The 22,912-nt window shown below is 41.1% G+C and overlaps 1 protein-coding gene and 1 long non-coding RNA gene across 2 annotated transcripts in view; one reads left to right on the plus strand and one right to left on the minus strand.

Annotated features, from left to right (window-relative positions):
• The first annotated feature begins 37 nt into the window (after nucleotides 1-37).
• LOC120886261 (uncharacterized) lies at nucleotides 38-1,863 on the plus strand. The gene is made up of 3 exons (XR_005729094.2): nucleotides 38-171; nucleotides 626-754; nucleotides 1,182-1,863. It is a non-coding gene; the product is annotated as an uncharacterized LOC120886261 (long non-coding RNA).
• Nucleotides 1,864-6,804: 4,941 nt separating this feature from the next.
• Tmc2 (transmembrane channel like 2) overlaps nucleotides 6,805-22,912 on the minus strand; it is a 72,161-nt gene continuing 56,053 nt past the window's right edge. Inside the window, exons 16-19 of the mRNA XM_005320623.3 lie at nucleotides 21,189-21,314; nucleotides 11,486-11,564; nucleotides 10,456-10,573; nucleotides 6,805-8,801 (exon numbers count right to left, since the gene is read on the minus strand). Of these exons, the coding sequence (XP_005320680.2) occupies nucleotides 8,584-8,801; nucleotides 10,456-10,573; nucleotides 11,486-11,564; nucleotides 21,189-21,314 (541 nt within the window). The 3' untranslated portion in view covers nucleotides 6,805-8,583. The remainder of the gene's footprint in view (nucleotides 8,802-10,455; nucleotides 10,574-11,485; nucleotides 11,565-21,188; nucleotides 21,315-22,912) is intronic.

The following is a 22,912-nucleotide window of genomic DNA, read 5'->3' on the forward strand; positions in this document are numbered from 1 at the left end:
AGGCACCATTCTCGGACTTCAGAGGGGTCCGCTGGAGTGGTATGGCCGCGAGGGCGGGCGGAGGTGGTGCCGAGCGCGAGCCAGCGGGTCTTTTCTGGCCTCTGCGGCTGCGCGGGCGGGTGCGGTTGCCGGGGACGCGCGGAAGCCGTCTTGGCCTGCAGGCCCAAAACGGTTTGAAAAGGCTCTTTTCCTAGTAGTGGGATCACTCCTGTTTTATGGTATAAGTGGAGGGCGAGAGAGCTCTTTGAAGTCGGGGGGCGGGAGGCACCATCTGGGCCAAGGTGAGCATTCCAGGCTGGAGCTTTTCAGAGCCGGCTTCCCGCCGCGCTGGTGACTTGGGACCCCAGACACTCTCCCACGCCCCGGCTGCAGGTGCCCTCCACCCCCACCCAGTGAACCCCGTGAACCCCGTGGTCCGCGCGCCCTCCCCTCTTGCCAGGGACCGGAGCCTGGCCTGGGGCGCTCTGACGCAGACCCTGCAGGAAACATGGCTTCTCGCGGCTTATTCATGCTTTTACATTTTATTTAGTATTATTCAATCAAAAAATGATGATGGCTGGCAATGCCGCAGAAAGGAAAGGCGATCCCATATCTTCCTAGGCTGATTTCTTGCCTTGCTTCACAGGACCAGCCTCTTTTGCGGGCCACGTGTTGCGCACAGTCTGGAGAGCGGCCCTAAATTCGTGTCGCGTCCAGTAGCTCTGAGTGAATGGCAGCTGCTTTCTTGTCCTGTAGGGCGGCTTTTGGCACTCGGGTGACGATTTTAAAATTACTTTTGCTTTCAATAACTAATATTAAAATTATAAACGCAAAACCTGGTTATTCTTAAGTAGTATATACCCTGGTTTTTTTTTTAAAAAAAAAACATTCTAAGGGGATTTTTAAGATAAGTTAAATTCTATAAATCACATCTCATAATCTCAATATTACTTAGAGGTGTGGTTAAATTGTTATATACATATCGATTTATAATCACTAGTCTGAATCAGTTACTGTATTTTCATTTTAAAAATGGAATTGCAAAATTTAACGTATTACATACTTTAGTGCGTTTAGAGTCTCAAACATTACAAATGTTTAACATGCAAAATTAAATGGATGATTTCAGACTAATGGAAAATAATGCTATGACTTTGATTTACTTGTTTCAATAGTTAATCCTAATCTTTTTGGGATTACAGGTACTTATCCACTAAGGAAAGAATTTTCAAGAAAACAGAATCCATGAATGGATTGCAGAACAAGGGTGTGGTGGCACTCGCCTGTAATCCCAGGCCGAGGCAGGAGGATCACAAGTTCTAGGCTAGCCTGGGCAACTTAGTGAGATCCTGTCTCAAAATAAAATTTTAAAAAAGAACTGGAAATGTAGTATAGCACTTCTGGGTTCAATCCCCAGTACCACACACACAAAAATAACAACACTAGATTGCAGAAATAATTTGTTCATTCATGACCAGTAGTTTAAAAATCAGAATAAAGAGAATAAGAAGTAAGTGTATGTCAAATAGAGTAAGGAGTATGTTATTGTGAAATTTCTGTTTCAGCTGTAAATCTGTATATCTCTATATACAGTGTATATACACTGTTATACACATAAATTCATATTTTCATATTTATATATATGTGTATATACTTGCACTTCTGTGTATTAATTCAGGATATAAAAATAACCTGATAATCATTCAGTGAGCCAAAAGATTACCTCAGTTATACTTTGGGCAGATTTGAGCCTGCTGGCTTCAAGGATGCTGCAATGAAGTAGTTTGCTGACTGAAGAAAAGTGTATACTTTAAAAAGTGAGATACACATGCTTGTGATTGAATGGAGGTATGGTGTAAATACTACAATAAAGTATTTCTATGACTTCCTCTCCTCCATCTCTTCATTATGGTATCTCCTGCTGATACTTATAATCCTGACCCAGTGGGCACCTGCAGTGTGTGATGTAGGCTGTCCCTTCCTTCCCCTTAGGCTGTTTGATAGGCTCACTACCACCACCAGAGTGGACTTTTACAAAACCTTTGATTTCCCTCATCCAAGCTATCTTCTTCTCTACTGCCACAACAGTCTTTCTAAGGCAGATTATCCATTTGTGTTCTATTTGTGAGTGCTCATAGTGGCATGAGGTAATGGACGAATTATGGGCCATAGTATCCCAGGAACACCTGTGGTAACTAGTCTCAAAAAATGGCTACCAACAATCCATGCCTTGGTGTATCAGGTCCTGTATCATTCTTTGAGTTGGGCTGGGTCTCTAACTTTAGCCAGTGGTATGTGGCAGGAGTTATTCTGTGTCAAGTAGGCTTTGTCTTGTTGGGAGCCTTGTAGTTGCCCCATAAGAGGTCTACCTACTTTGCTGGTGAGACGACCTCAGAGGCTTTGAGACTACATGCATGGAGAGGAAGAGAGGTCCAGTCTTTCAACTGCCCCTGCCAAGAAAGTAGACATTATGTGTTCCAACCCCTGCCACCATCTGACTTCAGCCACCTGAGACTCCAACCAAGACCAGAAAAACAGATGAAATTTTTTATTTTCCATGATATATTGTAGCTTTAAGCACCACAATATAGGAGCAACTTGTTATGCAACAGATTGAGAATAAGCAAACCTGGGTTCAAACCCCAGCTCTGCTCCTAAGCTTTCATTTCTTCTGTAGAATGAAGATTAAAGATTTATTCATCCCTGTAACAACCCTTTACTGAACATCTATTCTAGGGCCACACGTGAAACAGGGAATGGGAACTCAAAATTCTATCATCTTGCTCTTTTGTCCCTTTCTCAATAAATAGCACGAGAGCATTTCTTATTACCTATTCTCAGTTGAGTCCCAGTTCTCTCATTGCCTCCCATAGAATCTATAACACTTCATTTTTTCTATACACCCACCTACAGTGAGGTGTTTTGAAGTTGACATTTGTTTTCTTTTACAGATGAGGAATCAACATTAAACTCCTAATATTTAAGAAGCTTCCAACTAGAGTCAATCAATCAGTCCTTCCAGCCATTCATTTTTAATGAATGTCTGTGTGTCCGCTGCATGTGAGGTGTCTTGCAATATGCTAGTAAGCACAACCAAGTTCCTGCCACTGTGGAGTTTACACTCTGGCAAAGACAGATCATCAAGTCAACGCGTAGCACATCTAGTGTTGATAAATGTTAAGAAATAGTGTGTTATTTTTTTAGAGACCATGAGACTGTATGGAAATAAACCATGCAGAGGTCCAGGAGAATAACAACAACAATGGTAACCATAACTCATGGCCTCTGAGATTTTATGGTCATGGGAGACTATTATCTCGGGCTAAATTGCAGTGATAAGGAGGCTGACTGGAAAGCAGTTTGCCTCAGTATGCCTGAGGTAGAATTCAGGGCTAGAAGGGACTTCTAACTATTCATAGGACAACGTGTAGGTCAGTGAAAGCTGGAGGATGGAGAGAATGAAAGCAAAAGGCAGAAATAAAAATATGCTAAAGGTGAAAAATTTAACTTGATCAGTAATTAGAACTAAAGGATCTAGAATCTAAAACTATAAGAAACTTTGAATGAAAGCCAGTGATGAAATTTTTGATTTTCCATCAAGCAGTTCAATCAGAGATTAATTTGGAGGTGATTGATGTGCAAGGCAGATTGCCTGGTGAGTTCCTGCTAAGAAAATGTCCTGGCCTGGGCAGCAGTTCTGAGTAGGGGATGTGTGTTTCCCAGGTGCGCTTTAGTTCAAGTTTAAGGCCATGTGGCGCCTGGCGCTTTTTTTTTTTTTAAGACTCTTCACCCACTGGGTAGGTTCATACACTATATCACCTGACCTTTTGCACTTAGCCCAACCTTTAGCTGTGTTGATTAGATGTAAATTAGAGTTTTTACTTGGGGGGCAGCATCAATGGGGAACCTACAGAAAATAGAATATGCAATTTAAAATCCAGGCAATAATAGGGAGAGCTTTGGAAAAGGAAATTACATGGAAACATCACAAGATGGCGACACTTCACACTCATCTCTGAGTGAGAAAAATCTTCACATTGAATTTGAAAAGGCCTCTAGCAATTCCTGGGCTGTTTTCTCCAATAAGGAAAGAAGCCCCACAGAGTTCTTTGGTGATGAATTACATATATATGTAACATTCCTTTACATAGACACAGAAGAGCGAGAAGCATCTTGGGAAGGTCTTTGTCCCAGTGTTCCTACTCTTCTTTAGCATTGAGAAGCAGGCAGCTTCTGAAACCCAGCGGTTGATTGGGATAACAGGGCAAATGCTTTGTTCAGTAGATTCTGTTTGTGAACCTGTGGATGTCTGATTTATCCATGCCGGTCATGATACCTGTTATGTATTGAGCACTTAGCCTAGTGTGTGGCAAATGCATTATTTTTACATGCATTATTTTGCATTATGATAATTTGTATAGTTTTCATTGCTTTTTTCTTCTCTTGGAGGCCCTGTCAAACTAGGATCACTCTGAATTAAAATTTCCATATAAATTTTTTGGAATGTATAGATAATGTAGAATTTAGATCCTTGGTGTGAGAGGGCTGTCTTGTCTAACTTCTCAAGGGACATTTTTCTCTCTTACTTTCTGCCAAGGTCAAGAGAGAAAAATATCCTTTTTTTCATGGCAAATTTAAGTTTCTTGTAGAGCAGGAGTGTACATCATGCTTTGAAATTAACTTTTGTTGCTCTGTCACTGCAACTTATTTTAAAATTGACACGGTTTGGGCTGGGGATGTGGCTCAAGTGGTAGCGCGCTCGCCTGGCATGCGTGTGGCCCGGGTTCGATCCTCAGCACCACATACCAACAAAGATGTTGTGTCCGCCGAGAACTAAAAAATAAATATTAAAAAAAAATTGACACGGTTCTCCCCCAACCCTTTGTTCCCTGCCTCACCTCTCCCTAACCAAGGGGAGAGCAAGATAAACTTTCTTCTCATCCTAGGCTAAGTTGTCTTTTTTTTTCCTTGTAGTTGTAGATGGGCAGCATGTCTTTATTTTATTTACTTTTATGTGGTGCTGAGGATTGAAACCAGTGCCTCACGTGTGCAAGGCAAGCTCTCTGCCAGTGATCTACAGCCCCAGCCTGGCTAAGCTGACTTTGGGCAAACATACACCATAGGAATTAAGTAACTTTAGACTTCATGGATGGTGCCAAAGGACCTAAGAAACTGCTATCTTTCAAGGTTACAAATGAATTATGACCCCTGACAGGGCACACCTAGAAGATAGCCTTTGAATCACCTCGTTTAAAACCCTGTTCCCCCTGACAGGCAGAATCACAGACTCTGGGACAGGAGCACCCTCATTTATCTTGCCAGCAAAGCAAAAAAACCTTTTCCTTTTTTTCAAAACTGTGTCCTTATTGGGTTGGCATTGAGGACAAGGACTGAGTTTTGGTAACATGAGGAATTTGGTGCCTCAGCTTTGGGCAGGACTTGATAAATACTTCAGAGTGTGCCTGAAGTGCCTTTACAGTTGAGAGTCTTCAACATAGTGGGTGCTGTTGGTACCCTGTCCCAATCCCTTTACAGGCTGGTGCATTAGCTCCCAGTTTCTGTTAGTGTATAAGTCAAAGGGAGAACAATTATTTCCTTGTATCTTCACTACAAATGTGTTCCTGCTTACATGATTCTGTGTAAAATGGAGGTCATCATAGAAATTAAGGGTCCTGGGCACCACTATTAACTAATCTGGTGGATTTCTCTCAAACAAGCTTTAGAGTGTTCTTAACAGAGGTCTTGCTAGTATTTGAAACACTATCTTTGCGGCTGGGGTTGTAGCTCACTGGTAGAGTGCTTACCTAGCATGTGTGAACACTGCGTTAGATCCTCAGCACCACATAAAAAATAAATAAATAAAATGAATGTATTATGTCCGTCTACAACTAAAAAATAAAAAATAAACAATTCTGTCAAAATATGTTCACAAATTTTTTGAGAACTCTCCTTTCAAGAGATAAAGCCTCTTCCCTTGAGTGTGAGCTTAGACTTAGTTCTAATGAACAGAAAGTAGTGGATTTCTGAGACTAGGTCATAAAAGGTACTGTGGCTTCCTCCTTGTTCTCCCTCTTGTTGGGTCACTTGCTCTGGAGGAAACCAACTGCCATATTGTCTGTACACTCAAGCAGCTATGAAAATGTATTAAACAAAATGGAGTCACTCCTGTCATACTTTGCTAAAATGGAGTAGAAGGGCCATGGGAAAGGAAGGGAAACACTCAAGTCATCAATGACTGCTTCAGGAACTCTCTCACAAAATCACTACATTGAAACAGCCTGTTCTATCTTTAGGACTTTTTTTACTTAGCAATTGATTGATGGTGGAACTGCCAACTAGACCTTAAGAGCAGTGTTACGTAGTAACTTAATGCTGCTTGCCAATCAAACCTTGCCACCTCCGTTGAGAACCAAATGTGCTAATGAACTTTCTTTCAAAATAAATTGCATAGACTTTCTGTCCTAACAAAACAACCAAACCTTCCTTTGTTTTCCAGGTCATTCTGGCTGTACACATTGTGTCCCAGATTGCATTCTTATTCTTTGTTTCCAAATAAAATTCCCTTTGTTGGAGATTTGCCTGCATATTTTTTATTTGACTTTGACACAGCCCTATGGAAAGGTCCACCAGGAGAGTAACCAAGATCTGTCAATAGCCAGTAAGGAACTAAAGCCTCTCACCAATAGCCATGTGTGTGAGACATTTTGGGAGCCTAATTTTCAGTTAAACCTTCCAATGATTGTAACCAGGCTGAGAATTTGCCTGTAATATCCCAAATCAGAACTGCCTAACTAGGCCACTCCCAAGTTCTTGACCCACAGAAACTATACAACAATAACAAATACTTTTATTATTTGGTGCTGCCAAGTTTCAGAATAATTTGTTATACCACAATAGATAACAAATACACCTCCTCCCATAAATTGTGCTTCATCAGACAGATGATTTGTTTGTTGGTTGTGTATGTTTGAGTGTATCGGTAGCCATTGGAGGTAGAACAATAATCACTAAGAGGCTGATGGTTCAAGAAGGTACACCTCTCATTCCCTTCCCCAGGGGCTGGCTTTATCCCCAAACAGGATAACAGGGAGTGGGGGGGGTTAGTGTAGTGGCTATCTGTGGGCTGACCAGTGTTGACTACTTGGGTTAGACTGCCTGGATTCCTGTGTGAGGTCTCAGAAAGATAAGCTCATGGCCAGGATGTTTTTTTTCCTCAAAAGAAAGCATATGACACAGGCAGTTGGGGGCTGGCTGAGGTTTCCATGGAAATGAGGCATCACAATACTTCCTTTGCCTGGAGATGGGCAGAGGTGTAATAATTTATTGTGTTTCTCTTCGTCATTTGGTCCCATTTCCACTCCATCACAGGTTGTGTATGAAGTTTTGGCTCTAAATTGGGAAAGGAAAAGAATTGGGAGGGAAATTGGAGATTATTTTAATTGTTTAGCTTATGAAATCTCTCTAAGATCTCCTTTTTACCAAGACTTTGCCCGACATCTAGGGTGTGGGGGATTACTCTGAAAGCCCGAGGGGACCTGTTTGGGTTGTGGCTGTAACAGTGGGGTTGGCTGACTGAGGGAGAGGGTGAAATGTACCCTTGGTCCTGAAGCCACACTGCTCACAGAGTAAAGGAAAGACCTGTCTGCAAGACACCCAAGGCTGTTGGAGAGTCCTCGCCTGTGACTTCTACCCTGCTAAGCCTTTGCCTCTGCTGGCAAAGCCCTCTTATTGGTCTAAACTCTCTGACTTATGCCTGCTAGGACACATTATGCACAGAACCATGATATGACACGAAGTAGACATATCCCCAGAGATAAAGCTCTGCATTGTACCCTTTGTAAAACTCTTCAAAGAAGCCATCTCCAAGATTCCTTATATAGTAAGCAGGTTTTCAAATTCCTTTTAGAATTTGGTGTATGAAGAAGACTTTTCTGTCTTAAGCAGTCTTTCCATTTCTTTCCATTAGGTCAGAAGGACTGTGTTACTCACTCCCTTGCTCCTTTGCCTTGCTGGTAAGAGGTTCCAATGCATTCTTTGGTGCTTAGTTGGCATCAGCTTTCCCAGGCTATGTGCTGGGCTGTCACCAATCTCCCTGCTCATATCACTGGACTTTGGTTCATTTACCTTTATTTTCATTTGCTTCTCCATCCTTCAGAGAGAGGTGATGATCAGAAATGAAGGCCTCTTTGCATCTTCCTTCGGTTTAATGGATTTGAAGAAACCTAGGTCCCAACATTTGCACCATAGAAAAAGTCTATAAGGGAGGTCACTGCCTCCCCCACTTTGTCCCCAAGCCTGGAGTCAAGGAAAATCGCTGGAGTAGGAGGCCCAGGGCTGCTGTAACCAAGATATTGGAAAGGGAAGTTAGTGTAGGGAAGGCTTTTGCTCCCCCAAATGCAGAGGAAGCCATTGTCCTTCATTTTTGGTAGCCCACAAGGGTTTGAGACTAAGTAATCAAAGTTCCTGTGTTAAAAAGAGAGATGAGAAAAATGCATGTTTGTGTGAGAGGAGAGCTGAAGAGAGAAGCCAGCTTGGTATGTGTGAAAGGCGGGGCAGGGGATTCAAGAATCAGTCCCAGAAGCAGGCTCCCATGAGTCCCAGCGGTCAGTGGGGAGGCCTCTGAGCACTCTTTCCAGAGGTTGACCTCCAGGGATGAGTGTGAGACTGCGGTTGACCAGAATCTGGTCTGACTCCTGGGGGTCGAGATCCAGGGAGGTGTCGGGGGCCAGGAAGCAGGGTACTGCTGGTGGAACTGGAGGTCACAGGGTCCTGCGCCTTCTTGTCCAGGGTTTGGCTTTGGCTGGTAGAGCGAGGGGTGGACTCTGAAAAATGAAGACAATGAGGATGTGTGAGGTCATGTACAGTTTGAATTGGAACTCTCTGGAGCCACCATGCAGCGATGGAGATTTTAGTCCCATTTGGTGAGGTGACAGCTGTCAGATTCCCCTGAGGGATCTGGGAACAACTTGACTTGGTGTTTGCATAAACGGCCCCATTGGAGGACTATGGTTTACTGGCTAAGGAAATAGATTGTGAATTCTGGCCTTAGGCTAGACTCTCTTATCCTGGGTTTTTCTAGAATATTAAATTAAATTCTAGAGTATTAAATTATTACAATAGTAACAGCAGCCTCCTAGTGTGACTGTCAGGGTCTGATATGATGATGGAAAGGAAGAGACTGTGCAAACTATTTGGAATCAGATCCAATTTCCAGTTCTTCACTCATTGTTTTTCCCCTCTCTTCTAACAGGGAAAGCCTGCTTTAAGCCATACCCAGTTCCTCTTCTTCTGGGACACAGAAATGGATGTTTCCCTTGTAGATGGGTGTGCCTATGCCACAGTCATAGGGTTTGTTGTGTATCACTTCCTCTAGGTCCTCCACTTGTACTAACTTGATGCAGGCAGAGAACCTGGATGGAAAGAGTCAGGTCCCCCCATTTTTGCTTATGGCCATCAAGTGGAAATACCTAATTTGGACTCCAGTTGAGTAGGATATGAACTTTTATTGTGTTTGAGCCATTAGCAAGTTAGGGCCTATTTGTTATAGCAGCTAGTATCATTCTAGCTAATTCTTAAAAAGAATAATAATAAATAAAAATGTAATTGCTGAGAAATTGGAATACTTGTAAAAAAATTCTAACTTCTAAACTATCAGCCATTTCTTGTGCATCTCATTCAGTTCTTAAATTCAAGGCTCTCTGTATACTGCCAATGTTCAGAGAGAAACCTTGGAAAATGGAATCAGAGATGGTCTTTTTCAACTTGACCCTTCTTATTCTGATGCTGGAGCTGGTCTGTGATCACTCCCCTTTAAAGCCTTGACACACTTTTTGGGGGAACTTCTTTTTTTAAAATATTTATTCTTAAGTTTTAGGTGGATACAATATCTTCATTTTACATTTATGTGGTGCTGAGGATCGAATCCAGTGCCTTGTGCATGCTAGGTGAGCACTCTACCACTGAGCCACAACACCAGTCCCCAGGGAACCTCTTATGTAACCTTTTCTCATCCTTTTATTCTAGATATTCCCAGTGCTGCTTGTTTTTTCTTTAAGAGAATACAAACTACTATTACTAACTAGTATTCATGGATCTGTTCTATGTGCCAGGAATTCTGTGAAGCACTGTGTGTGCACGTTCCCTTTTCATCTTTACCATCCCATGAGGTAGGGGCTAAAACTCCTATATTGACTTGATCAACTACATGTAACTAATAACTGTCAGCATCTGATTTCAATCCCAGATCAGTCTGACTTTACATCATAGACTCTTTACACTTCTCTATGTGGCCTTGTAAAAAGTCATTATCAGGGCTGGGGACTTGGCTCAAGTTGTAGCACGCTCGCCTGGCATGCATGAGGCACTGAGTTCGATCCTCAGCACCACATAAAAATAAAATAAAGATTTTTGTGTCCACCTAAAACTAAAAAATAATTACTTTTTTTAAAAAAGTCATCATCATAGAAAGAAATTTACCTTCTTTGGTGAGCTGCAGCTGGGTAGCATTTTTGGAGTTGCTTTTAGGCATGTCCTCTGAATCTCTGGCTATGGCTCTGCCTTTGACTGATTTGTGGCTCTTCTCAACTTCACGGAGCTACAGGGAAAAGAAAAATGCACTGTTGGTAGTGTCTGGAGGCGTGGGTGTATAAGGCTCAGAGTGTAGATGGTGAGAGCTAGAGAGAAGAGTGCTTTCAGTTCTTGCTGCTTACCTTCAATTGCCTGTTATTAGTTCTGACAACTGGAAAGAAGAGCCTGAGACTCAGATTTGCAGTGTTCAAGGAAATATCTAATGCTTCAGTCCTCTGTTTCAATGGTTTTCTGTACCTGGGCAGGAACCCAGTGAGGTTAACAGAAGTGTAGGTGGGGAAGGAAAAGTGGACAGATGAGATTAATTCAAGAATAGGGGCAGAGGAAGCAAGGACAGGACCTAGAGATGGTTGGCTCCGACCTTTAGTGTGTGTGAGAGCAGTCACTCTGTCATTGTCAGCTGGGATGTTGGGAAAGGTTGCCGTGTGTGAAAGGAACTCAGAACGCCCCTTAGACTAAGGGGCGCCACAATATGTTGTTTCGATATTATTTTTGTTAGTATTCATACCATTTTAGTTTTTGTTTTTGTTTGTTTGTGCTAGAGATTGAACCCAGAGCCTCATGAATGCTAAGCATGTGCTCTCTCACTGAGCTACACCCTCATACTATTAGTTTTAACCTCTAGGAATTTTTGTAGTATGTACCAGCATTGGTTGAGCCCATGGACTTTTCTCTTGATCTTGAGCAACAACAACCTCTCAAAAAAAAAAAAACTGTCATTATTATTGCATAACCCGAAATTCCTCATAATATAAATACATGTTGTTGAATCTTCCAAGTCTACTTTCTATAACAGATATTTTTGGATTTAGTTTAGAAGAAAGTGATTGAATAATACAATTGAGATCACAGAGCAAATTAACAAAAAACAAAATCATGACATCTTTTTACCCTCCAGAGTTAAAGTCCCCAGACTCACCGCTTGAATTTTCTTCCTCAGCTGGGCATTAGCTCGGGAAAGGCTTTTGGAAACTGAGTTTAGGTAGTAGATAGCCAGGCTGCAAGAGAAAAGCATGACTCCTGTGGGCTTGGGAATCTTGGAAAATGATGACCAGAGCTGGGTGCCTTGCTTGGAAAATAAGGTAGAATTCCTAGGACAAGTGCTGACGCAGGGTAGGGGAGATCCTACCATCCTAAATTCTCTTCTCAACACTGAGAAGGTCCTGGACATGCCTGCTGCTTCTCCATATTATTGAGCATGGGCATGACCTGCATATCTCTTGTTCTCAGAGTGCTCAATAAAGGGTAGCAAAGGAATAGCCCCCTCCCCAGGGAAACCTGAAGAGGCAGGGCAGGAGTGGCAGGATTTCTTGTCTGCAGAAGAAGTTGGTCATGTTTCCTGGATACCTACCCTGTGCCAGGTTTGATGCCATGTCTCTCCCCACCCTATCTCATTGGTTTTGATGAAAATTCTATAAGTGGAAAGGATGATTCTATGTTTGTAGATCCATGCCCTGGGATTCCCAGAGATTAAATGATTTGCCCAATGTCACGCCACCTTTTAGTACTCCTTGGAGCCCACATTTGAAGCCAAAACTCTCTCTACAATCTTCATGTCCTGAGAGAAGACAGATAGAGGTGCTTAAGGACCTCCTCCAAGTTTGCTTAGAAACACAACTGCAGATGTCCTGAAAGTCCCCTCCTCAGAGTACTACCTGGGGTGGAGGTAGGACAAGTGCTAATTGTGGGTTTTGAGTCCATCCTTATTAGTCATTATCGCCCATGAATTTCAAGCCTCAGCTGCTCCATTTGGTCTTCTGAGTCTCTCCCTCAGGGTTAGATCACCCACAGCTGCCCTAATAGAGTTATCGCCAGCCAGAGGAGAGAACCACATTATCCCTGGAGCACAGTGTGTGTCTGTGTATGTAATATGAGCCCCTTGAAGCAAGAACTCAGAGGTCTGTGGGGTGAGGGGAGAAGAGAAGGAAGGACAGATGAAGGGACTAATATTTGTTTTGTAAGCCATCTAGTCTGTGCCAGTCCTCGCCATCTCTTCTAATTAACTAAGTTATTAGGAACCAGAGGTCAGAGGGATGACTTGTCTTGCTGAAGATTGCACACCTAGCAAATAATGCATAAAATGCTCAAGGGTGGCTGTGTTCCTTCTGAGGTTGTTTCCAGATCTAGCAATTCTATTTCCTGTCTGAGAGGGTCACATTGATGTCTGGATTTCATAATTTCCTCAGGAGGTCACAGAGAAGCTCAGGTCATCACTGTCATGTCATTACCCTTATGTCAGAGTGTTTGAAATCATGAATGTAAGGTGACATGCACGTGTTCGCTGCTGGCAATGACAGTGTTCAGGGCACAGGGCAGACCTTCAAAAACGAGTAGTACATGAATAAATGAACAAATGAAAGGGTCCTGCATCTATGCTGGCCCCATCTACAGTGCTGGGGTCACCGTGGGTCTGCACCCACCTCCAGAAAGCTACTGCGGGAGTGCCGAAGGAAACGGGCCATCTCAGAGTGTGGAGCTCCAGTTCCCCTAGGCTGACAGCCTGGCAGGAGCATCTGGGAAACTGACCACAGACTCAGGGAAGGCTGGCTCCATCAGACCATCCTGGAGCTCAAGGGAGCTAGGATGAGGAGCTGCAGTGGTCACTTCTTGAAATACTCTCTAGGAAATCATAAAATAGGCAGAGACAAAGAAACATGGCTAAGCAACAAAAAGGATGATACTCAGATCCTCCAAGGCTAAATAAAGTTCAGTCCAGATGTCAGCAAAAATGCCGTGGTAAGGACCCATAAAAGCAATAAGAGCAATGGCAAAAATTATCAGAAACAACTTTTTCAGAATTCTGAAAATTGACTGAAGGTTTTCAGTGTCTTTTAAAGGAAAACAACTGAATCTCCAGTGAGACCAGTGAACTTTATGAATTAAGTTGCCTTATCTCTCCCTCCTCCACCTAATTCTGCAATAGGTTTGAAAACCAACAGTCCCAAATCATGGTGAAAACCAGTAACCCAGCAGTTACTGGAGGGGGTCAAGTGGGGTCTCATTACCAGAGAATTGTTACTATTTGATTAATCTAGTGGTTCCCTGGAAGATGCCACTCACAAAACTGTCTTTTTTTGACCTCAGAGACTGACCAATGTGAATAGACTTTTCTCTGAGAGTGTTTGTCAAAAACAATAGGAGGTGGCTGGGCGCAGTGGCACATGCCTGTAATACCAGAGGCTTAGGCGGCCGAGGCAGGAGGATCGCAGTTGAAAGCCAGCCTCAGCAAAAGCAAGGCGCTAAGCAACTCAGTGAGACCCAATCTCTAAATAAAATATAAAATAGGGCTAGGGATGTGGCCCAGTGGTCTCAGTGGTCTAGTGCCCAGGAGTTCAATCCCTAGTACCCCCGCCCCCCAAAACAAAAAACAATAGGAGGCAATTGTTGAACATTTGGCTCTGTGAGGTGTTAGATAACCGGGCAAACAATGGGCTAACCACAAAGCTTAAAGAAGCTGGGAAATGTGATGCCCAATGGGGACTTTACAAAACTTTGAAATATTCCTGGGAATCTGGAGGGCCCTGTGCATGATGTTAAAACTCTGTGCATGTCCAGGGTTCTGAACATGTTCAAGCTCTCAACTCTGACTAACCTTGAGGCACAGCACAAGCAGGAAGTGAAAATTGAGGTAGAGTCATAAAATTCTCAATTGAGTGTTGAAGGCATACTCCAATACACACTCAGAGAAAGTTGGTAAATACTGGGAGCCTTGATGGTTCTAGATACATAAGAAAATCTCTATCCAGCCATTACCTGACTACTAAGTTAACTAAGCACAGACTTTAGTGGCTTCATACAATAAAGAATACAGACTGTAGAATTATTTCAGAAAAGTCACCAACCAAATAATAACAAAGAATTGCAACAACCTACAGACCTGAGAGGGGAGTAGAAGATGATTTCCAAAGTTGCCTTAGGTCATTTTAAAAAATATCGAGCCTTTTAAAAATATCCAAGTTTTAAAAGCTAATGAGAAGTGCAAAGAAACAAGAAATTATGATTTCTGCACAGAAGAAAAGGTAGTCAAGAGAAACTGTCTTTGAGGAAGCTATGTTAGGCAACTTTGTGTTACTGTAACAAACAACTGAAATAATAAATTTACAAAGAGAAAAGGTTAAACATTTTGGAGGTTGCAATCCATGATCCATTGGCCCCATTGCTTTTAAGTCTATTAGTCAACACACGGTGGTTTGAAAGTTTGGCAGAGCAAAGTTGTTCATCTCATGGCCAGGATGCCAAGATGGAGAGAAAGAGGATGGGTTGGGGACCCATTATCTCCTTCAAGGACATAACCCCCATGACGCAAAAACCTCCCACTAGGCCCTACCTTTTAACATTTTCACCATCTTCCAATAGCAACAAAGTGGGGAAGGATCCTCTACCACATAGCTCTTTAGGGGGCATTCCAGATCCAAATGATAAGCAAAGCTCAAATGTTAAACTTACTTAACAAAGTCAAATCAGTTGTAGTAAATATATTCAAAGAGCTAAAGGGTGTTGTTTCTCAAGAACTAACAGATGGTAGGAAAACAATGTCTTGTCAAAGAAGACCAATGAAGAGTCAGAAATCATAAATAAAAGAACCCAATAGAAATTCTGCTGTTGAAAAGTTTAACAACTAAAATGAAAAATTTTCTAAAGGTGTTCAGCAGTATGTATGTATTTGAATTGACATGCAAGACATCAGTGAACTTGAAGATAGATCAATTGAGATTATCCAGTGTGAGGAACAGAAAGAAAACACTGAGGTAAAACAACAGAGCCTGTGGGACAAACGTCAATATATGCCCAGTGGGAATCCCAAAAGGAGAGGAAGGATCATACAGAATATTGGAATAAATAATAGTCAAAAATTCCCTAAAGGTAACAAAATATATTAATTTGTGCAAGAAGCTCAATAAATTCCAAGCAGGATAAACCCAAAAAAGACCTAAACCTAGACACATAGCAAACTGAAAAATAAAACCACAAAAAGAATCTGGAAAACAGCAAGAGAGAAGCAACTCATCAATTGCATACAAGGGATCTTCAAAAAGAATAGGAAGTCTTTTTTTTTTTTTAATCAGAAATCATGAAGGCCACGTGGCAATGGGATCACAAATTGAAAGTACTAAAGGAAGAATACTGTCAACAAAATCATATCTAAAGAAAAACTGTCCTTAAAAAAATGAAGATTTTTTACAATTTTACAATTTTTTACAATTTTACAATTCCCATAAAGTAAAATAGAAACAGAGTTTACCAACAAAAGACATTTTTTTTTAAGAGCAAGCCTGGCTTAGAAAGTTCAGATACAATCAAAATATACAAAAAAATATACAAAAAAAATTTGTAGTTGTAGATGGATAGCATGCCTTTATTTTATTTATTTTTATGTAGTGCTGAAGACAGAACCCAGTGCCTCACACATGCAAGGCAAGTGCTCTGTCACTGAGCTACAGCCCCAGACCTCAAAAACATTCTTCACAAGAAATATTAAAGGAAATCCTTCGGGTTCAAATGAAAGGACACTAGATGGATGGTGATCAAATCTACATGAAGAAATAAAGAGCAGGGGTAAAGGTAACTACATAGGCAAATACAAAAGACATTAGTGCTTTTTGTAAGTCTTTTTCTCCTAGCTGATTTAGCTAACATTCAGTATATAAAGACGGAATTTTATGGCAACAACAGCACAAAGGAGCAGGGGAAAGAGAAAAGTGGTATAGGAACCAGATTTGAATACTATTATAACTAAGTTGGCATTAGTTTGAGTAGTTTGCTATGTTAATTGTAATCCCCAGGGTAATCACTAAGAAAATAACGAAAACAAACTATAGTAAAAGAACTGACAAGAAGGGGCTGGCGCTGTAGTTCAGATCCGTGGTAAAGCACTTGCCTAGCATGCATGAGCCCTAAAGTTCAATCCACAATACAAAACAAACAAACAAAAAGAAAACACAACCAGAATGGCTATACTAACATCAAGAAAAAAGATTATTATTAGAGACAAGGACATTTTATAATGTTAAAGGGCTACTTCAACAAGAAAATATAACAAGTATACACATATGTCCACTTAACAACACAACCTAAAAATATATGAAGCAAAACTAAAATTTAAGGGGAGATAGACAACTTAGCAATAATATATGGAGAATCAACACTCCACTTTCAGCAATGGATAAAACTAGAGAGAAGATCAAGGCAAGAGAAGATTAAAAGTTCCACCCAATGTAATCAACTCCTTTTCCTGAGAGCTCATTTCCCTGGAAGCACCAAAATAAATTAAAGGCTCAAATGCCACATTTATTGTCTTCCAGAATCTGGACCTACTTTTTCTAAATGGCTTATTATTATTTATCATTATCTTAAAGTCTTGGTGACTACATGTTTCAAGTAAAACTCTCAACTCATTTTTGGAAGTATCACCTCATTAATTTACCTCAGAGATCAGCAAATTTTTTTCTTCAGAGGGCCAAGCAGTAAATATTTTAGGTGTTGCAGACAATACAGTCTTTCTCACGGCTATTCAAGTCTGCCTTGGGAGAACAGAGCAGTCATAGATAGTAAGTGAATGAGCATGGATGTGGTCCAGTAAAACTACAAAAACAAATGTGGGCTGGATTTAGATTGTGGACTTTAGTTTTTTGATCCCTAGTTTATGCCAAAAGATTCTGGAATAGATGATCATTGTGCAGGCTGATTTCTGCACAAAAGGCACCTGGCTCAGGGGCTGATTTGAGGCTGAAATCCAGCTATGTTCTGTTTGTCATATGAAACCCCCTGTGCGGCATACCTCTGCCTGTTTTGCATAAACCACTAGTTTGCATAAATATTCTTTTTTTTTTAAAGAGAGAGTGAGAGAGGGGAGAGAGAGAGAGAGAGAGAGAGAGAGAGAGAGAGAGAGAGAGAGAGAGAGAGAGAGAATTTTTAATATTTATTTTTTTAGTTCTCGGTGGACACAACATCTTTGTTGGTATGTGGTGCTGAGGATCGAACCCCGGCCACACGCATGCCAGGCGAGCACGCTACCGCTTGAGCCACATCCCCAGCCCAACATAAATATTCTAATTGCATAAATCACTCTGTGGGCTAGTGCTGACTCTAAATTCACCACCATCTTTTGAGGTCACTTTTTTTTTTCTTACTTCTATAAGAAATCAAAGAAGTCAAAAAATCTGCATAAAAATCATCCTCAAACCATTGGTTAAATCTTCAGTATTCCATGAAGCCCAGAAGAAAATGGCACCGGGAAAACTAGAGAACTGAGCAGAGAGTTCAACAGCAATAACAGTAGTACTAGAGAAAGAACAGCCATTCTGAGGAAGGGGAAGTTGAGCTTCAAATCTTGCCAAAGTGCAGGAGTTGGTAAACACCTTAGGCTTTTCACTTTTTTGCTATTGCCAACTGTGCAAACTCTGCTCCAACAAGCGCCTTGCCTATGAGTCCTGTGTAATTATTGAGCCCCCCTGAAAGACCATGCTCAAGAGTAAGAGTCACATTCTAGAAGTAAAGTCAGTGCCTTGGGATTAGGGAGAAACTGAAATAAACTGGTCCTGCAAAGGCCCAGCACCAACAATGACAGTTTATTTTCCAAAGATGGCCATGATATCTCCCATCTTAAATGTGTCTAGAATCTTCCATTCACTCAGCAAGTGATGGAGTCTGTATTCCTCTTGAACTCAGAGGGCCTTCATGACTGCCGCCATAGAGTATGGCGGAAGCAGTGGGATATGACTTCTGAGACTAGGTTATAAAAATGCCACCTATATCCACCATGTTCTCTTGGAATACTTGCTCTCGGAACCCAGCCACAATGCTGTGTGGAAGTCCCAGAAGCTTATGGAGAGGAACTGAAGCCGCTAGTCCACAGCCTTGCTGAGTTCCCAGCTGAAGTCAGCACCTATAGGCCCATCATATGAGGGACCACCTTGAAATGGATCCTCCAGCCCCCACTTGATCTGCCCCAGCTGATGTTGAGGCGAGAAGAAAAGAACCATTCCTGCTGAATCTCATAAATTATTGTGGTTTTTTTCAGTTTTGGATTTTTTAAAATGAGATAATAGCTAGCAGAAATACCAACCCTTGAAAGAATTAAGTGGTCTAATACTCCATCTGCCTTTCAGAAGAAAAATCTATCCTTTTTTGGAGAAAAATAACATTTCCCATAATCTTTACAATTTTTTTTTTTATCCACATGTTTGGAACCCAGGCAAAATTACATGTTGTTTAAAATGGGATCGAATGAATGATAAAGAAAAGGAAAGAAATGACCATAAAAATATATGTTCAGATGATCCAGATTGTAGAATATCAGACAAAAATTGAGAAAATAACTGTGATTCAAGAAAATAAAGATGGAAAATTTCACCAGAGTTGGAATTTATTTTTTTTTAAAGGAGTCAAAGAAAAAACACCATTTTGGAGAGCCATTCGGCAATACTTAAAGGATTGAAGAAGCACATACTTATGATCCAGGGATTCCACTTCTGGATATCTACCTTGGCAAAACTTCCACAGTTGTACAAGGAGACATATGCAAGGTGTTTGTGGAGCAGTTTCCTATAGCAGAAGTGGAAACAACCCAACTATCTTTCTGCAGAGTAGTAGATAAACTGTGGTTTATTCATAGTATGGAACACAGCAGAACCACTGATGTGTGCACTAATTTATCCATGTGGAGAAATCCCTCAAATGGGATATTTAGTGCAGAAGGGTATATAATATGAGGCATTCAAAGAAAGTTTTAAAACCCAATAAATGAGCCTGGTATGGTGGTGCCCACCTGTAATTCCAATGACTTGGAGAGCTGAGACAGGAGGATCGCCTGTTCAAAGCCAGCCTCAGCAACTTAGTGAGGCTCTAAGCAACTTAGTGAGACCATGTCTTAAAATAAAAATTAGAAAGGGCTGGGGATGTAGCTCAGTCCCAAAACAACAACAACAAAACAACAACTAAGCAAATGATAGTATGTGTACACATGATGAAGGCACAAAAACATGCATGAAAATAATTAAAGCTAATCCAAATAGTGGTTACTTTTAGAGAAAGAGGAAAAAAAGAAGGATTGGGTAGAGCTTCAGGTGTAACATTTTTTACTTTTAAAAAGGCAGCAAGTATTGAAAAAAAAAGTTAACTTCTGTTTAATTTTGTGCCAGTTTACCTGGTTGTCTGTATTATTTATGCTGAGGTTATATCATATATATATATATATATAGTACTGGGGATTGAACCCAGGAGTTCTCTGTCACTGAGCTAACATTTCTAGCCCTTTTTTATTTTGAGACAGGGTCTTGCTAAGTTGTTGAGGCTGACCTCAAACTTGTGATCCTCTTGCCATAGCCTCCCGAATTGCTGCCACTTCATTCAGCTGAGGATATTTCATATTTTTAAAAGGGGCTGGGGATGTGGCTCAAGCGGTAGCACGCTCGCCTGGCATGCGAGTAGCATGGGTTCGATCCTCAGCACCACATACAAACAATGATGTTGTGTCCGCTGATAACTAAAAAATAAATATTAAAAATTCTCTCTCTCTAAAAAAAAAAAAAAAAAAAAAAAAAAAAAAAAAAAAAAAGCATACCAAAAAGTGTCTTCTTTTTCCTTTGATACTGGGAGTTAACCAGGGCCTTAAACATGCTCTACTCCTGAGGTGTGACCTCCGATGCCAAATTTTTTTTTTAATATTTATTTTTTAGTTCTCGGCAGACACAACATCTTTGTTGGTATGTGGTGCTGAGGATCGAACCTGGGCTGCACGCATGCCAGGCGAGCGCGCTACCGCTTGAGCCACATCCCCAGCCCCTGCCAAGTGTTTTTATAACATAAAAGTACCTATGTTTTCATCAGCTAATTTTTTTTTCTATCACAGAAATTCAAATTTAAGAATCTTACTTCCTGCCTGTCTTCATTTCTTTCTTCCCTAGTTTCTTCCTTTGATACCAAGATGGGCATTGGTCACTATAGGGAATACCAAGATCATCAACTCTCCACCATCCTTTCACAATGTTTGAGGGGGCCAGTGATGAATGAACCAACTGTTCCTGTGCACCAGGAGCTTAGTGGAGTAGGGCTGTGAGCCTTCTACAGTCAGGCCCAACCGCCTCCTAAGCTTTCAGAGACGCTCAGAACCCAGAGTTCTTTGATATTTCCAGTGAACCTTGTAGAGGTTGTTGAGAATACTCTCAAGTTTCACCATATCCCTTGGATCCTATTTTTCAGTGTGTTCCCTAAAAGATTGGCAATTGGCTCTATGCCAGAGGACTCTCCTTCTCTCCCACTGCCACTCCCACCCCTTGAAGTTATTCTATCCCCAAATTTCCAGGGAATTAACCAACTTCAGTGAGTCTCAATCACTGGGAACCAATGGGAACTGATCCCTGACCCTCAGGGAGGGGCAACTCAGGCACGTGTCTTCCTGAGTCCCCAGTAGGATTAAAGTCCTTTATCCCCAGAGGTAGTCATGCCCTTCCTTTCCCTTCCCAGTCTCAAGTTTCTACTCAGCTACTTGCATTTGAATTCTTTTTCAGGGTCTGCTTCTGGGGAATCCAGACTAAAAGGATGAAAAGGAAGGATATGCTGGGGAAGTTTCAACTACAGAGGAGGTTTCCATAAGGTGGATCCACGGGCCCAGGCTAACTTACAACATCAGCAAGATGGCTGGAATGATCAGTCCTGGATTGGCGAGGAAAGCAAAGATCTTGCCCAGGAAGGTCGGGAAATCATTTTCAATGGTCTCTTGGAGGACGTCATACATTCTGTTTTTCCCACTGGAAAGAGGAGAGGACACATTACAGCTGCTGCAGAGCTCACATGGCACATACAACTGGGTCTAAGCCCCATGGCTCCAAAGCTGCTGCTTGCCACTGCTTTCCTGGAAGAACAAGAACCCTGCTTCAAATGGACTGCAAGTGACAAATGTCTTCCTTCAGGGGCTGCCATTTGGTCTAGAGGGTATAGCTGCTCTGCACTGTTCTTGCCCTTGTACCTCACAACCTCTCAAACTATGTGGGTCTTCTCAGAAAGAAAAAATGGATAGTCTCATATATTCTACTAATCTGAGAAAATTGTGTGTGTTATAGCTCCTACATGGAGCTTCCTCTGAGTTCCCTGGCATAGGAAATACTCTCCAGGGGCCGACTTGATGGAAACTTCATGGTGCCTCTCAAACATACCCACAATTAGTCTTCATATACAATTCCAAGAATTTGGATTGCCCAAGATAGGCTTCTGCACTATTCACAACTTTAATTTCAGTTTTCGTCCAATTCCTAATAATTAATATTCAGATTGACTCTATAAATGCCTGCCAGAGAATCCTGGGAGCTGATGGTTCTTGATTGGTAATTTCAGTGCTAAGAAGTGGATGGAGGGGTTTCAGTTCCTGCTTCAAGTTCTTACTTTCCCCTTTATAAGCTATAGGACTAATTTCTTTCTTTCGTTCTTTCTTCTTTTAATACCTGCATTTATACCCTTGCTCTCCCTACTGGAGTTATATAATCAATTGTGGCTATTAAAAATGATATAAAAAATTAGGGGGGCTGGGGTTGTGGCTCAGCAGTAGAGTGTTTGTCTAGCATGTGCGAGGCACTGAGTTAGATCCTCAGCACCACATATTTATAAATAAGTAAATAAAATAAAGATCCATGAATAACTAATAAAAATGTTTTTAAAAAATTAGGATGAAATAAAATTTAAAATTCTGTTTTTTAAACATAAATTCAATAACCCAATAATCCTGTGACTAAATTATATTAGAAGAGCAAATATGGAATGTTTTCACCATTATAGAAATATGTGATGGAAACTTGATTGTGCTGAAGTTTGATATCTTGAGCAAGATACTGAGAATTTCTCTGCCCTAGTCTATCTATCCACAACACATAAAAGTAGATATATGTATGTATGAATATACATATGTATGCATATATACATGCACACACATATGCATATACATATGTATTAAATATTGTATAATACTAATATAATGTAATATGGTATTATAAGTGTAATAACAGTATTTGACTCAGAAGATTATTTAGAGAATATAGACATGAATTCATATAAAATACTGAATGTGTTGCTGTTAAGTTGTAAGTGCCCTCCAAAATGTTGCAGCTAGCAGCCTTATTGTTTTTTCCTTGTGTTAAATATAGATCAGGGTTGACAGCCAATGGCCCATGGACAAATTCAACATGTCACCTATTTTTATATGGCTTACGATCTGAGAAAGGTTTTACCCTTTAAGTGGTTAGGGGGAAAAAAAGATCAAAGAACCATGTTATTTTGTTACACATAAAACTGAAATATGAAGTTCAAATTTCATTTTCCATAAATAAAGTTTAATCGGAACACAGCCCTGCTCATT

The sequence above is a fragment of the Ictidomys tridecemlineatus genome, chromosome 5 (assembly GCF_052094955.1).
Source record: "Ictidomys tridecemlineatus isolate mIctTri1 chromosome 5, mIctTri1.hap1, whole genome shotgun sequence".
Classification (NCBI taxonomy): domain Eukaryota; kingdom Metazoa; phylum Chordata; class Mammalia; order Rodentia; family Sciuridae; genus Ictidomys; species Ictidomys tridecemlineatus.